General features: G+C 34.7%; 1 protein-coding gene across 3 annotated transcripts in view; it reads left to right on the top strand.

Annotated features, from left to right (window-relative positions):
* HOOK3 (hook microtubule tethering protein 3) overlaps positions 1 to 13,405 on the top strand; it is a 107,056-nt gene extending 93,651 nt beyond the window's left edge. Inside the window, exons 18-23 of one of the 3 annotated variants that reach the window (XR_009349645.1) lie at positions 762 to 844; positions 2,973 to 3,073; positions 4,165 to 4,269; positions 4,902 to 4,973; positions 6,956 to 7,178; positions 7,639 to 7,775. Coding sequence is in view for 2 of the 3 variants with exons in the window: in XM_059156056.1 (XP_059012039.1) it covers positions 762 to 844; positions 2,973 to 3,073; positions 4,165 to 4,269; positions 4,902 to 4,973; positions 7,639 to 7,779 (502 nt within the window). In the remaining variant the exon portion in view is untranslated. Of the gene's footprint in view, positions 1 to 761; positions 845 to 2,972; positions 3,074 to 4,164; positions 4,270 to 4,901; positions 4,974 to 5,343; positions 6,538 to 6,955; positions 7,179 to 7,638 lie in introns of those variants that run through there. The other 2 variants (XM_059156056.1, XM_059156057.1) reach the window with 2 other exon arrangements.
* The last annotated feature ends 4,257 nt before the right edge of the window (positions 13,406 to 17,662 follow it).

The raw sequence follows: 17,662 nt of genomic DNA, 5'->3' as shown, positions 1-17,662 counted from the left end.
ATTACACATATTATATCTAATAGAAACTTTCTGTTCATTATTTACTTTTGGATTGGAATATAACTTACATAAAGTACACAAATTCTAAGTTCCTGAGTTTGATTAATGTTTTTTTACATTCAGAGATACCCCAGATCAACATAGAATACTTCCGGTAAACTCCCCAAAATTCTTCATTCTCCCTTCTAATTGACTGATTCCATCCCCAAACTAGCCACTGTGCTGCTCTCTTAACCACCTTTCATTGATTTTTGACACATTCTGAACTTCCTGTAAAGGGAATCCTACAGTATTACCCTTTCGTATTTGACTTCCTGTGTTCAAAATTCTGTGATACCTGTCCATGTGGGTGCATGTATCATTAATTTTTTTTATTGGGGGATAGTGTTCTATTTTTATTTTTAACACCATTTTACAATAAGAATTTTGCACTGTAAAACCTCTGTAAAGTTTTAAATTAATTTTTATAATATCCTCTTCCTAGAAAAAAAATCATTAAGTTCTCTGTGTCCTCTTATGCCTATTTATGTAAAAGAAATTATAACTATTTCAGAGTCTGAAAATTTTGTCTCTATTTTTTAACCTATTTTAAAAATATATATTCATGTTGGATTAGGCTTTTTTATCCTCTTTTGTTTCATAGCAGTTGTGTGATATGCAAGTGTATTCCAAGAATAAAGAACTTAGATCTTTCATTTCAAGTGAGAAAAAAAACAAAAGCAGTAGTAGTAGGTGACAATGTGTTACATATTTTGTTACAGGGAGAAGCTTCATGAAGCCAATAATGAATTGCAGAAGAAGAGAGCCATTATTGAAGATCTTGAACCACGATTTAATAACAGCTGTGAGTTTTCCCTAATTAGCATAGTTGTTTTTAATTAAAGTATAGTTAACATATTATATTACTAATTACCACAGTTTTATATATTTTTTTAAGATTTTATTTATTGAGAGAGTGAAAGTGCATGTGCCAGGGGGGAAGGGCAGAGGAAGAGAGAATCCCAAGCTGATGCCACACTGGGCTCGATCTCACAACCCTGAGATCATGACCTAAGCCGAAACCAAGAGTTGGATACTTAACCAACTGAACCACCCAGATACCCAGTGATGAGTTTATAAATTGTTCCTTTCAGAAACAGGTCCTATTATATATTCTAGCAATTAAAGAATTTATCTGGGGCGCCTGGGTGGCTCAGTGGTTAAGCCGCTGCCTTCGGCTCAGGTCATGATCTCAGGGTCCTGGGATCGAGTCCCGCATCGGGCTCTCTGCTCGGCAGGGAGCCTGCTTCCTCCTCTCTCTCTCTGCCTGCCTCTCTACCTACTTGTGATTTCTCTCTGTCAAATAAATAAATAAAAATCTAAAAAAAAAAAAAAAAAAAAAAAAAAAAGAATTTATCTTATTTACAGAATGAGTATATAATCATCTTTATAATGCTTCTAATTCTAGTTTTGAGTTTTTTCTTAACTATAGATGGTAATGAATATTTTATGTAATTATCTATTTCCATAGTATAGTTGCATGAAAGTCAGATGTTTTACTGCTTTTGATATTTATACCTGTAAGTAGTCTGACTTTATTCATGCTTTTAGTAAAGGACACAGACCTTCCCCCAAACACAGACCTTTTCTAACTGTTGTGAAATATATATCACATAAAAATGACCATTTTAGGGGCACCTGGGTGGCTCAGTTGGTTGATGATCTGACTTCAGCTTGGGGTCCTGGGATCAGGCCTATACGTGGCTCCTTGCTCAGTGGGGAGTCTGCTTGTCCCTTTTCCTCTCCCTGCGGGCTCCTCTCTCCCTGTCCGTGCTCTGTCACTCTCTCTCTGTCAAATAAATAAATAAAATCATCTTTTTAAATGACCATTTTAACCATCTTTTAAGTATATAATTCAGTGGCATTTAGTACACTCACATTGTTGTGCAACCGCTATCCATTTCCAGAACTTTTTCATCATTCCAAACTGAAATTCTGTGCCCATTGAACAGTAACCTCCCATTTTCCCCTGTCCTGCCAGCCCCTGGGAGCCACTGTTCTACTTTCCTTCTCTGAGAACTGTTCTAAGTAAACTCACCTAAGTAGATTCATACATTTGTCCTTTCATGTCTGGCCTACTTCACCTAGCAGAATGCCTTTCATTTTCATTTATATTGTCTCCATGTTGACACGTGTATCAGAATTGAAGCTGAGTAATACTTAGTTATAATATTGACCACATTTTGTTTATAAACTCATCCATTGATGGATACTTGATTTCATTGGTGGATACTTTTTAACTTACGCATTTCTAAACTGAAGTTTTTATTTACAAGAAAAGCTTTTTGTTAAAAAAAGCTATTTTATAAAAACAGTTGCTTTATTTAAAAAAAAAAAAAAAAGTTGTTTTTGGGCGCCTGGGTGGCTCAGTGGGTTAAGCCGCTGCCTTCGGCTCAGGTCATGATCTCAGGGTCCTGGGATCGAGGCCCGCATCGGGCTCTCTGCTCAGCAGGGAGCCTGCTTCCTCCTCTCTCTCTGCCTGCCTCTCTGCCTGCTTGTGATCTCTCTCTGTCAAATAAATAAATAAAATCTTTAAAAAAAAAAAATAAATAAAAATAAAAAATAAAAAAAAGTTGTTTTATAGAAACAAAAATTATGCATTTTTAAAATAAAATTATATATAGGATGGGGCTCCTAGGTGGCTCAGTTGGTTAAGCGACTGCCTTTAGCTCAGGTCATGATCCTTGAGTCCCAGGATTGAGTCCCACATCGGGCTCCCAGCTCAGCAGGGAGTTTGCTTCTCTCTTTGACTCTCCTCCTTCTCATGCTCTCTCTCTTAGTCTCTCTCTCTCAAAAAAATAAAACCTTTTAAAAAAATTATATGTAGGAATAGACCAAACAGTCTCTCAAAGCTACTACTTATTTGAAATATTTTTCAGGTTGTTACAATCTAAAAAAAATTTTTTTTTCTTTTTTCACTCTCTTATCTACAGCCTTAAAAATTGAAGAATTACAAGAAGCTTTACGGAAGAAAGAAGAGGAAATGAAGCAAATGGAGGAACGGTATAAAAAATACTTAGAGAAAGCCAAAAGTGTGAGTGTCTGTAATGCATTTATCTTGGGGGCCCAAATTGGGGGTGGAAGGAGCAGTGATTTATCAAAGACATTTGGAGACACCTGTGGAAATGCGGATTTGGATTGAACAGTGATGACTTACAGAATTATTGGTTTTCTTACAGAGATGTTGGTATTGTGATGTAAGAGAATGTAAGAGAATGTCCTTAGTCTAAGAAGATGCATGTCGAAGTACTTAGGGGGTTACATGTTCCCAGGTCTGCAGATTGCTTTACAGTATTACAGTATGCTCCCAAACAAGCCTCTGTGTGTGTGTGTGTGTGTGTGTGTGTGTGTGTGTGTGTAGGTGTAGAGAAAATGTGGCAGTGCAGCAGTTGCTGAATTGGGGTTAAAGGAAATGGGTTTCTGTTTCCCTCTTTCAGTTTTCTATAGGTTTGATCAATTTTTATAGTAAAAGTATTGAGCCAAAAAGCAAAAAGACCTTTCCCAGAAGACTGCTAGTTGGCCAACTAGAATTGATTGCATAACATGCCCATGGCCTAAACCAAGCTGCTGGCAGAGGAGGCAGTAGAGTCACAGTGACAGGCTTTTTAACCCTCAGGACCCATTCCTCTAAGTATCGGGCTGCTCAGAGGCAGAGGTTAGCTGAGCCATACAATAAGATTTTTTCTCTGGGGGCACTTGGGTGCCTCAGTCAGTTAAGCCTCTGCCTTTGGCTCAGGTAATGTCCCAGAGTCCTAAGATCAAGCCCCATGTCGGGCTCCCTGCTCAGTTGGGAGTCTGCTTCTCCCTACAACCCTCTCTCTTCTTGTGTTTTCTTACTCTCTCTCTCAAATAAATAAATAAAATCTTTTAAAAAACTTTTTTCGGGACACCTGGGTGGCTCAGTTGGTTAAGCAGCTGCCTTCCGCTCAGGTCATGATCCCAGTGTTCTGGGATCAAGTCCCACATCAGGCTCCTTGCTCCACAGGGAGCCTGCTTCTCCCTCTGACTCTGCCGGCCACTCTGTCTGCCTGTGCTCACTCTTGCTCTCTCTGACAAATAAATAAATAAAATCTTTTTTAATAAATAAATAAATAAATAAAATTTTTTCTTTGTTTCTTTTTGCAGGTTATCCGTACTCTAGACCCTAAGCAGAATCAAGGAGCAGCACCAGAAATACAGGCTCTTAAAAATCAGCTTCAGGAAAGAGACCGACTCTTCCATTCTTTAGAGGTAGTTTGCTGTACTATACTATATGATAAGATATTTGGTGTTTTTTGTTGTTGTTGTTTTTTAAGATATTATTTATGGGGCGCCTGGGTGGCTTAGTCGTTAAGCATCTGCCTTCGGCTCAGGTCATGATCCCAGGGTCCTGGGATCAAGCCCCACATTGGGCTCCCTGCTCAGCAGGAAGCCTGCTTCCCCTCGCCTGCTTCCCCTCCCCCACTTCCCCTGCTTGTGTTCCCTCTCTTGCTGTTTCTCTCTCTCTCTCTCTCTCTTTCTCTCTCTGTGTCAAATAAATAAATAAATAAAATCTTTAAAACAAAAAAAAAGATTTTATTTATTTATTTGACAGAGAGAGAGATCACAGGTAGGCAGAGAGGCAGGCAGAGAGACAGGGAGAATAATACTCTCCACTGAGCAGGGATCCTGATGCAGGCCTCGATCCCAGGACCCTGGGATCATGACCTGAGCCGAAGGCAGATGCTTAACGACTGAGCCACCCAGGCTCATTTGGTTTTTGACACTTTATTTTCTAGGAGCCTTGCTATATACAACTGTGTCTATGAATTTATATAACTAATTGTATTTTATTGATACTGTGTTTTTCATCTTTACATGTTTACATGTGCTTGTTTTTTTAGAAAGAATATGAGAAGACAAAGAGTCAAAGAGAAATGGAGGAGAAATACATTGTTAGTGCCTGGTACAATATGGTAAGAAAACACTTCAAAACACATTGCAAAGTTCATTGAATATATAATGTTTATTATACTACCTGTATTATACTACTGTATTATAGAAGTAGTTCTACCAAATAAATTTGAAAATAATTGCTAACCTAACACACACTAACCAAACCTAATGCTGATCTTAGGATTGAAAAGGAGAAATGAGAACCACCATAATAGGGTTAGGGTTAGGATATTTTGAACACATTATTAAGTCCTAAAGGATAGAAAGATAAATGACAGTTTGATTTCTGGCCCTGAGAACCATTTTATTTTAGGAGAAGGGAACTTTAATAATACTAAAACACAGATGCAGTAGCATTTGTTTTATGGGACTTTTCCATTGTCTTCACAGGAGTGGAACTTACAAGAGGATGGTTTATCTCATAGGGTTTGCAAAATGTTCATGGTGTTAAAACCTGAACAACTAGAGGTTTTGGAATTGAATTTTCCAACACAAAAAAAGTGTTAAAAATATTACAAGGGAAAAATAAATGCCTATCAACATTCTGGGCTTCAGTGATATTTTTCTGGATGTGAATAGCTGTGAATTTTGAAGAGTGCTGTACTTTTTTTTTTCAATATTTTTGTCCTAGACTTGTCTTTTTGCATTTTCTTCCCAGTAAGACCACTTCTGCCTTGTCAAAATGTTAGTTGCCTAAGACAAGAAATTGAGCCAGATTTTTTTTTCATCTCCCCTTTCCCTATTGTTATGTTGTAGTTGTTTCTGTGTTACAATTGTAACTGATACTATGTCTTAAAGGATAATGTCCCAGGTCTCCTAATAATGGTATTTTATCTTAAATTCATCTAATTTCATGACATGTAGACATTTATGTTGTTTTAACCACAAGGCAAAAATATTTCAAATTTTACTACAATCCTAAAAAACAAAGGAAATCTAATTGGGCTTAGAATATTATTTTGATTAACAAATACAGATTTCTTAAAAATGAAAAATTACAGAATAAGGGAAAACTAAGGAAGTTCTCTGAAAACTAGTTCTGACTCCACCTTTTCTGTTTCCTCTTTCAAACCTTCAAAGGTCAGTTGATCCTTATTGGTCATTTCATAGTTTTGATTGATTTGTATGACTTAACATATTGTGGTTATAAAGCGAATTTACTTATTCTGTGACATGGTATTAAAACATAGTCCTACTCTTCAGCTCTCAGGAAGTAAAGGAGTAACTTCTAATAGCCTCACACAGGTTGTGTTCCAGAAAGATAGCCAGTAACAGCTTACACATACATTCAGAAAGTTCTGCATCACGGGCTACTGAATGGAAAGGAGGTGACAAGCACCTGGAAAAGGCATTAAGTATCTCAGGGAATGACCCAGTCATGACTACCAAGGTCTTAAAGGTGTGTGAAGAATTGAAATAAGTTGCTTGGAATGTGAAAGTAAAAAAAGGTAATATATTTTAAATAAAAAGAATTGGTAATATATGTAGCCACTTTAATACATTTAAGGATTACCAATAGATATTTGCCATTTTCTTCAGATTCTTAAATGCTTTGATTTTAAATTGAGTAAAAAACATGTTCTGGATTTTCTCATTGGGAAAATGGAGAAATGTTGTTTATTTAGGTATATGTGATAGACCGAAATTCTGTAAAAGATGCAAAGCCATGACTAGTGTTTTCTCTAAAAGCTAAAAAGTGTTATGAAGATTGATGTTTAGTGTTCTGTCTTCTGTGCTAATCTGTCCAGTTCACTCTAGGAAAGCCCTAGGACTTTTCACATAGGTTGGTTTGGATTAGGTCCTGCTCTCCTTTTGGCTCTCAGTTGCTTATTTCTTCCTTTGTTCCTTGTTGCAGTGTCCACTTCTTTTCATCAGTTTACTGGTAGCCAATGACTGGTGGGAATAAATAGTCACTCTCTATTCTTAATGGTTCCCTGGTCAGGGTTCTTTACTGGCTTATTAAATTAGTATCCATACCATTTTTTCCCTGATTTCCTCACAGATGAACAATTTTAAAAGGCCACTCCCAGAGGTTTCCTCCCTCCTGTTAAGGTGCTCTGGGTCCAGCAATTGTATATCCTCTCCCTTCTAAGCTAGTAGGCCATCCTCCAGTCTACAAAAAAGACCCCCTGCTCTCTTGGGCCCTCTGTTGTGGGCTGTCAGGAATTTTTCTTAATTTGCTTGGGAATACAAGCCTGCCTGAAGTGAAGAAAAACACCCTGGTGGTATGTATTATATCTAGCTGTGGCTTTCCTCCTTAAGAAACAATATGTGCATTTGTGTTTTCCACTCAAAATAAGGCGTGTGATTTCCACAACCTCATGTGAATCAACTGCTACCAATCAATCGTCCTATTTGTTCCTGGGAAATTACTTTCTACATTTGATTTAAAAAGGAAGTGTGATTGAATGTGGTCAATATACTCCAAAATTGTGTCTCTTTTATCTGGGTTTTGGTTATCGTAAATTCAGAAAATTAAACCTTAATTTTTCCAAGAGAAGATTTGTATCTAATTGTTAGAACTAAAATGTCTCTATAAGATTTTTAATCTGTAATGAACAGAATTAACATTCCTAATTGTGCCTTATGATGCAATGAGACAAATTCTGCATGATTTTTTCTTTTTTGGTGAGAGTATGTTGCACTTTTTTTTGTTGATTACTTTTTTTCCCCTATGTTGTGTAGGGAATGACCCTGCATAAAAAGGCGGCTGAAGATAGACTTGCTAGTACAGGTTCAGGGCAGTCATTTCTGGCTCGGCAAAGACAAGCAACCAGCACAAGAAGATCTTATCCCGGCCATGTTCAACCAGCCACAGCAAGGTAGACAAGTCTTGCCATCAGAATAAAAAAAAAAACGCCCTGCATTCAAAGCATACTTCTGTTACATATGATGACATTTCAGGAAATTCAGCCAGCTTATTTTTTGTTTCTTTTATGTTGATATTTAGTTGTTCCTCATTTGAGGACTTTCTCTCCTGTGTCTATATTTTAGTTTCTTGGTTCTTTATTTTGTAGTCCTTTCGGTTCCTTTTAATGTGCCAAAAATTTTTAAATGCCCAATTAAAAGTGTTGTATAATAGTGTAGTACTTTTCTTTGTATGAAAACGTCCTCTCCCCAATTGTGTAGGCTTTGTAATGAATTAGATTTTCTGCCAATAATTGATATACAATTTATATTCTTTATTGTGCCTCTGTGTTACCATGCTTTATAAGAATGTCTTTGTTTAAAGGGAATTAATCTTTTTATGATGTATTAATCTGTGTTTTCAATTGTTTTCCAAATGCACTTCAAATAACTTGCATATTTACTATATAAAATGGTTGGCAAGTGCACTTTTTGCAAAGACATAAATACATTGGCAGAGGTGCTAATCAGATGTTACCTAAGGCACCTGATAGATTTATTTTGAGGGAAAAAATGAGTTTTCCACATTGTTTTATAGGAAATTAAATTTGTCCGAAGATTTGGAAACTATTTTTAAAACATACATAAAATTTCATTATTTCTTGCTATCTTGTTTGCTGACAGAAGATAAATGCAGTGGTTAGATTATTTGGGGGGAAATTACAGAAGAAAAAAAAATCAGGCAGTGCATTAATTTTTTTCTTGTTCTGGAATATCCTAGTAACTGAACATCAAATTCTAGCAATGTGGCTGACATAGTTTCAGTTGCCCTCCACATCTGAAAGATTTATTTTTCATGTACTTACAAGTAATAGGTAGCCTTACCTTTTGAACAATTTCCTTGTTGACTTGCACTTCAGTTTACTTATTCTTTAATATAAACCCTTCAATTTCTCAGAAATTCCTAAACCTAACATGCTACTATCAGTCGTTAAGATCAGTAAGTGACTTCTTGTATGTGATATTATGACAGGTCTCTTAACATTTTTTTTCTTAATTCTGTGTACTAGTCCAAGACTTTCTCTTGGGTATTTGGTTGCCTCAGAGTTCTTAGATTTGTTGACAGATTGTAAACCATGTTTATTTACATTGTTGAATGACTGTCAAGTAATAATGATTGGAAAGTACTTTGTAGAAGGTGCTATGTAAATGTGAAATACCATTCATTTGAAAATGAAATGCCTATGCCTGACTTCCATAGTGACCTAAGAATTTGGTCCCAAATTATATTTATGCTCCCCTCTAGCCTTTTTCTTGCATCATAGCCAATTTTTTTTAAGCAAAAAATTCCTGAAATTAGGTTAATTGTTTGGTTAATTGGTTTTTGGTTTTAGATAGGCCCTCTAATAAGATTTCATTTCATGTACTTGCTATTTGGAAGTTCAGGTTTCATTTAGTCCTGTATAATAAATACAAACAAATAACACTAAATCAAGCTACATGTAATTAAGAATTTTCAGAAACTATATTCAGGTGTTTGGCTTTAAATTCTTACTTTTTTTTTTTTATAAGAAAATTGATCTAAAAATTGGTAGTGTTTTCATTTGTCCTCAGAAAGTGTACTTGAAGAAAGGTATTAAGAGTATAGACAAAAATGACTCCATGCATTGTGATGATTTTTTTTTACATTAAGTACAAAAGTCTGAGCATGGTGTGAATGCTTCTGCCTGATAAGACAGTAAAGCAGGAAGAATTTGTAATAATGGAGAGAACCACATGAGTAGAATGCATTGTGGGGTTTCAGGAGGCTAAGCACACCTCATCAAAATAGTTTTAACAATAAAAGATTAAAAACTTCTTAAGATGATTCCTGCCCCTGCCCCCATATTTCACAAATAGCGTAAGGATTTAGCTGTTTTAAAGAAAGACTAACACTAACCTTTGTAACATTAAAATTATTGGGGAATTATACTACCTGCAGAATAAGATAGATGAAAATAAAAGAGCTATTCATTAAATGGGTTATATCCTATGAGATGAGAGGTTTTAATTTTAATTCTCTATTTACTGCCCCAGTCCTGGTTTTCTACCTACCGACCTACTCTGATATATTTCTCCAAATGGGAGGAAAAGATGCCAGGCTTTTGGAAGCGAGTTTTACTTCTGAGTTTCTATGGCATCTGGCGCACGCTGTTATTTGGTGTTTCCATTCATAACTTTCACTCTCCTTTACCTTTATAGTTTAGTATGTTACTTTCATTACATAGAAGAACTTTTATGTCTAAACATTCTGGTGCTTTTTTAAAAAGCAGGAATAAAACTTAGCTGTAGAAGTGACAGCCCTGTTTTCCTTGCCCAGCTTTGGACAGGATGTATAAGTTGCTATTTCTCCAGTAGGGATTAATCATTTCTCAGGAGGTTTGTGATGATGCATGCACGGTCTGTCTGGAAGTTGAAAGCCATTGGATGCTTTATCTAGATATGAGCCATACTGTGCTGTATTTTTACAAACTCCTTGTATATGGTAGCTTCATGAAGCCACAGTTTGCTCGGACAGTGGAGCTAACCCTGGCCTCAGCAGTGGAGTAAGTACAGTGTTACTGCATTATGTGGGGGTAACCCATCCTGGCAGTGTTGGACTCTTATCAGCAAAAAGCTTATTTTCTCTATTCCTTCTAACCAGGGTAAGAAAATACAAAGTAAATAACTAAGAATAAAAGAATAGCATTTGTGTTCTGCAGTGTGTATTTACAAAGTTTGTAATTAAAAAATCTAACAAATATCATAGTTTACCACGTAGAAAAAGAGAATAAATAATACAACTGTATATATCTTAAAAGAGCTCAAAAATTCAATCGTACCTTTTTATCATTTGTCTAATTATTTGATAATAACCAAGAAAAAGAAGTCCCTAAATAAAGGACCCATGTTCCAAAATTGATTAAGATTGAATTTATTTGTTTGATAGCCCTAGCCTGGTAAAATTGGCTTGGTGGGATGTGAGATGATTAGATTATAATAGGATAATTTTGTTGAGGTTTTATTGTATTGTTTATATAGTAAAAGCTCAGTTGTATAAAATTGAGCTTGATGTTCTCCAGTCAGAAACACTGGCCTTTCTATCTTATTAGATAGAAAATCCACACTGTGCAGATAGATCAGCAGTAAGTGATTGTTCAGCGAAAGATGAGTTAAGCTGAAGAAAAGATCATTTTATTAGCTACTTTATACATCTCCTTTTCATAACAACTTTATTTTTGTTAGCTAATGATAAATATTTTTTAGCATCTCTTGCTCTCAGACAAGCATTCATCTTTTCAAGATAATACCATGTTAAAAATTTGAAAGTCTCAATCCCAGGATAAGAAGTGTCTTAAAAATCTAAACATTTAAAATTATCTTAACTCTCTGCACTCAGTTTCCAGTTGTCTAGATCTCAGACTTATCCAGTCCAGCTGGAACACGTGAGATTATCTGAAAAAGCATCCACAGCCCACAGCTTGTGTAAGCCTAGCTAGTTCACAGCCCTGTGAGTAAGAACGACCATGATCCTAAAATGGGAGCAAAGTGCTTGTTGTCTTGCTTTTTGCTAATTACAGAATAACATTAAGACAAAATGCTTTTTGTTATCTATTCGTTAAACTATGGAAGGAAACTTTGACTTCTTACCTTGTATTATGAAGGGATTCTCATCAAGTTGATGTAGCATTATACTTCTTCAAAGTCAAGCCTGTGTGATAGATACCCTGAAGTAGATGAAGGAGGTTCTTAAACAGAAGAAACGGGGTATCATAGTCTTTGAAAATTACTGTAGTGTGCTTTTTATTTTCTTTTTTTATAAGTTAAAAGGGTTTCCATTCAATAATGATAATCTCTTTTTCTATAATCCCCAATGGTCAAAACAGCAGCTTATTTTGGTAGTTGTACAACCCAGTTTCATTTAGAAAGCAGTTTCAGAGCTTATTCTTTGTAACTATAATGATTTTAATATTTTATATCATGAAGTTTTTATATGAGGAAGGCGATTCTCAATGTATCTGTGATCCAATTTTTTACTTTACCTATAAAGCATATTTAAATAATAATTGGTGTACGTTCCTTTTATTGAAAATTTTGAAAATGTCTTATTGTCCAGTTTAAGCACAATAGTTTTATTCTAAAGTATTGTAGTAAGAACTGTTCATTTCTCAGAAACCCAAAAAAAAAAAAATTTTTGCTACTAACACAGCTAATTTCTGCCCTTCCCCACTCCCCCAAATCACGGAAGTATTAATATTTAGCTTCCATTTTATAAAATGAAGGGCCGTACAAATGTCATGACATCCATTTAAATCATTGATTATGTTCTTGGGAAGAATGAATGTATTGATTATGATAGTCTTTTATCAATCCAGTCCAACTTAATATGTTTTATCTATGAATATAAAAACTTATGAAATTTATTTAATGTTATCTTCAACTATACTTGGACTCTTCACAGTACACTTAAATTGAAAAAGAGAAGAGGATATTAGTTTATTTGAGAAACAAGAGACCTGAACCTAATTATGGCAAGTATATGGCTTTTGACAGTTGTAGGGAGTCTATACATGTTTCTTAACAATTATATATCAACAGTTATGTGATGTCTCTCCATTATTTTTCTATTTTCCAGTAATATTCTGTTAGATGGGTTTGTATACTGTATTTATAAGTGAACATAAAAATCTGAGAAAGTAACAGAAGGCTATTAAGGCATTCTAATTTCTAGGAATGGATTATCATGATAAGAAATGGCCTGATTATAAACAAATATCCAGGCGGATGGAAGTACTAATACAATTAAAAATAACACTGTCTTAACAAATGTTCCTAAAGTGATAGTTTACATAAAATCTTCTGACTTTCTTAACATGACTATTAAAGAGGAGTAGACAAAAATATAATTTATTTTTTAATTGTCCTTCCCTTCAGTGAGCATTAACTGGGCATACCATATTCACTATACGTTTAGCAGTGGAGGGGAAAGCATCTATATTAATTTTGAAACTGTTACCCATTTCTAAATCTAAAATAGTGACTTGAAGCCATTAAGGATACTATGAATTGATAAGATGAGAAGAAATCTGTGGTAGCTGAAAATTGCTACCAACTTCTCTAGATCTGCTGCTTTATCTAATTTATAAACCATAGGCTCAATTTTGTGTTCCTCCCTAATTAGACATAACAGGCCCACACAAAATTTTGTTTAAATTGAAGGCAAGAGTAGAGATTTTGAAAAATATATTCAAGTAAGTCTTTATGTACCTGATAAATTACCCCTAGGCATTCTTGACGAATTAGAGTCTTGAAGATGAAATCATCAAAAAAAGTCCATAGCCGCAAACTTTCAGGCCTGGAGGACTATCACAGATCCTGAATTGTATCGACACAGAGCTTAAAGGAAGAATTAACTACCATGACCAGAGTAATCTCAAAGTGAGAAAAGGGAAACTACCAAAGCATGTGTGGCTTTAATGTATGTGGGGGACTTCTGAGCAGGTGTTATCACTTAAGAGATCTCAAAGTTGACAAAGGAAAAGTTAGCAATTATATTGCTAAAATTAATAAAAGGGACTCATGTTTATTCTTGGTGTATTTGTCAACCTATGGGCAGTGATTACTGTACATACATTCTATAGTGTGTTTATGTCACTGTTAGAGATGAGTGTCCTAATATTTAATGGTACATTTAATCATTTATGTATTATTTATACTTTACTGCAAGACTCACAGCACTTTACTAATGTTAGATAATTATTTTTCTTCTACTTTTCTGTGGCATTTTCGACTTTTACACTAGGGTTTTTTTTTCTTAATTCGGAACACTCACTAAGAAGAGGGTAAAAGATCGCCCAAAGAAATGGGCTCTGTACTCTTCCTGAAATGTCTAAAGTGGGATCTGAAAATCTGAGTCTAGAGATCTATTTGAAGCTGGATGGCGGCTACTAGGCACCAATTACATTTTATATTTCTCATTAATAAGACTCTTATAAGGCAATACTCATGAAGCCAAGTTCTCTTAAATGCCAACACACTTGAAACTTTCTGTTTCCTAAAGCTGCGTTAATAAAAAGTGAACAGTCTTCTAGTTAATCAGAGCATGTTCTTACCTTTGCTTTGCCTCTCTCCTAAAATACAAACCTATCAGTTGCCCTTCAGTTTTTTTCATAGTTTCTTCATCATTGCCTAGACCCAAAGACAGGAGAAAGCAAGCCAGGTTCCAGGAGCTCTTAAGTCAGAGCATCTGGGAAACGGTGGGGCTTAGCTGATGGGAAAAGGCAGACACTACAGATGGCAGAATGCTATGGAAATATTCTTCATCTGCTGTAACAGGTGTGCTTAACGAACTTGGCTATTCTTAAGTTCAAATCTAGCAAAGTTTTCAGCTTGTTCTATTGAGAGATGTCTTTAAGAGTCAGGATTCTTCCATTTGTAACTTAAATGTGTTATTATTCAAATCATAGTCCAGAAGTGACTGAAATATTTGTTGTTGGGTAAAAATTGACACGTGATTATTGCCAAAGAATAGGGAGATGCACTTACAAGAACATTCTCTTCGAGTTTTGTTTTGTGCTTTTACATGAGAGAAATGCTTTTATAGTGTGAAAGGTTTCTGTAGTATTTTCTTCTACATTACCCCCGTTCTACTGATGTTCTTTGCTTAAGCAAGTCACTTAGAAGAGAGTAACACAAATATAGAAGTCTAGACCCTGACCTTTGAGGGAAGATTTGCTTTTGTCCCCCCAAAGTCTAAAGTTAAAAATGAAATATGCTCACACGCACACAGACAAAATATAATGTTTGAATATCTGCTAAGTGTTGAATGGTAAGTTCCCTTCTTAATGTCTTTATCATCTAGTGGCTTTTTGCTAATTTAGGTAAGAGTAGATTCTAGACCTACATTGTCCAGTTTGTTAGCCACTAGCCACATGGTGATTTAAATTAAAATTAAATTAAACTGGTTCTTCAGTCTTCTAGCCACATTTCAAGTGCTTAGTGCCACACATGGTTAGTGGTTACCATATTAGCATAAATTCAGAACATTTTCATCATGGCAGAAAATGCTTTTTTACAGTGCTGTAATGCCCAAAGAGGAAATAAAGACAAAATGAAAGTATTCAATTAACTTATGATAATTCCTAGATTTTACTGCCATAGTTGAACAGAGGTGTTTTTCTTATAAAAATTAATACCAGCCCTTTTTAAAGACATTGGAAAAACCAAAACCCCATTCTTTGAAACTAGTTTTCAATATATTTTTAAATAGTCTCAGCACTTTACTTTTCAAGTGATATTATTAAATCATTTCATAAATCATAACTTAGTATCTTTCAGCTTTTCTCCCCATTTTTGTGGTCTTTTCAAATCGATGATACATAGTTTCTAACACATGTAGAGCAGAAACCAGTGAATTCTTAACTTATTTACAAATAAAAATTGTTAAACATTTATTCTTCTCTTCTGTTATTTTTAAATATATATAGATCTAATGAAGTGGCAAAGCTTTTCTGTTTCTATCTCTTTTTAAACATTTCTCCCTAATATCACATTTGATTATCTACCCCCTTAGGCACATCATGATCCAAGTTATTTCTTTGGTTTTTCTTCATGGTTTCTTGCTCTTAATGACTTGGACTATGAATCAAGTTCAGTTTCATGTATAAAGCAAACAATTTTATTCTAGTGACTTAATGAAACATTTTTAGTATTATTTTACTTCTTAACATAACGAAAAGGATGTATATGGCTGCATCTTTGAATTTTTGTAATGAAAATAAGGGACTAACCATAATTCTTTTGAGTGAGTCAGCTTGGTGCTTAGTTAAAACTGTTCTGTTAGAAAGTCATGATGCTTTCCTCTTCGTTTTTGAATGTTTGAAATCAGGCAACAGACTCAGTCCAGTAGTGTCAAATTCTAAGCAAATTATGAAATTCTTATTGTTTAAGTACAGATGGATAAATGGTGTGATTTGAGGGTTGGCTGGTTGGTTGGTTTCTTGTTGGCCTAACTTAATGTGTGTACTACAGAGACTCGTGTTAGTTGAGGTAAATTTTCATTATGCTTGAAATAAATAGTATTTTAGTATAAATAAAGGAAATGACTATACACAAATGCCAATCAATTATTTGAGGACTTTTAACTTTTTTTAATAGTAGCCTTTTGTTTTTTAGTAGCCTTAGTTATTTAAAATTTAGTTGCACTAAAATGTCATTGCTGTCACTAACTTCGCTGTGTGCCAGTTACGTGTAATTCAGTATGCTTTGCACTTAGAAGAATAATTTCTAGGTTATATTGTTTTGCAGTTTTCATGTTTTGACAGTTGCCCCACCATTTATCACACCCTATATTCGGTTGTGTAATGAATGGTAAAATTCAAACATATCTAATAATTTAATAATTTGCCTTATTTTGACTAATTCAAAGATTTGAGGATAGAAAAAGGCTTTTTTTTCCTATAGTATTTTTTAAACTTTTCAGATGAGCTGAAAAACACCTTAGTACATTGGAGTTGGAGTTGTATTGATTACAGTCCCAGCTCTAAAGCCTTATACTCATGTCTTAAGTATTATCGATTATTCTATGAATTGTTGTTAGTTTCCTATTTGGCATCATAGTTATTTACCTTGGAGTTTAGCTTTTGCAAAAAGGGTATTCCTAGGTATATTCTTATTTCTGGTTGACCATTGAATTTATAATTTGACGACTTCATTCTTTGTCACTGTAATCCAAAAATGAAATCCACATAGAACTCTAAATTTCTTAATTCACAGATGGAATCAATGCAGATATAGCATATTGTACATAACCGCATCCAAGGATTTTTCCACGTGTTTACCAAATCAGTGGGTTTTCTCACTGTTTTCTTGAGGTGAATGTCTCATTAGCCTCAGTAAGAAATTTTCAGTAAAATCACAACATAAAGTCCAATAAACCACCAGAAGACAGATTTTTAATTTTTTCAAAATCTTCTATTGTATTTCCTTGTGATATCACTTATTCATTTTAATTTTATGACTGCCAACTTGTTATGGTATTAATTATATGTATATGTTTATATGTATGCATATAATATATGTATATGTATATGAAGAATAAAGTTAAGATTTGGTCAAACTATATTTTCCCATTCAAGTACAAAAATGTTTTCAAGGCTGCAAAAAGTGTACAGTTGTTAAACAAGTTGTAAATAAAGACTTGTATAAAAATTCAGTGTAGTTTTTTTTCCTTTCTCTTAAACCATGACAAACACATATTTATTAATTGTCTAATAGTATTCATCCACTTGCCTTTGGCACTTGCCATAGTGTTCTATCAATTTAAAGATTATGCCACTGATTTATTACAAATCAGGAACATCCCTTGAGATTTTTTTCAGTACCTGGTGTAGATTGTGTTTTGATTTAGGCTGGTACTCAGTAGTTGTAAGCTGATCGTCCAGAGTTCTTAAGGAATAAAAGTTAAACATGACTTCTCCCCTCTTAGAGTTACCCTGTGAACTGTCAGTCTTACCACAGACAATACACCAGGAAACACTGGAAGAGTAACTGTATTCTTCAACAAAGAAAAACATTATTGTTGGAGCATCCTGTTTAGGTGATGAGAGCCACTTTTCCTGCCTTGTACACCCTTAAAACTTACCCTTTTCCCCACCTCCACCCTAAACATTACTGAAATATGACATCTGTAGTGTCAGGTAAAGTCACAATAGCAGTGTAGAAATTGATTACATTAAGATACTCCTCTAAGTAATTTCTTTTTTTTTTTTTTAATTTTATTTATTTATCAGAGAGAGAGAGGGGGAGAGAGAGAGCACAGGCAGACAGAATGGCAGGCAGAGGC

The sequence above is a fragment of the Mustela lutreola genome, chromosome 18, assembly GCF_030435805.1.
Source record: "Mustela lutreola isolate mMusLut2 chromosome 18, mMusLut2.pri, whole genome shotgun sequence".
NCBI lineage: Eukaryota > Metazoa > Chordata > Mammalia > Carnivora > Mustelidae > Mustela > Mustela lutreola.
This window is presented reverse-complemented; position numbering and strand designations above follow the sequence as displayed.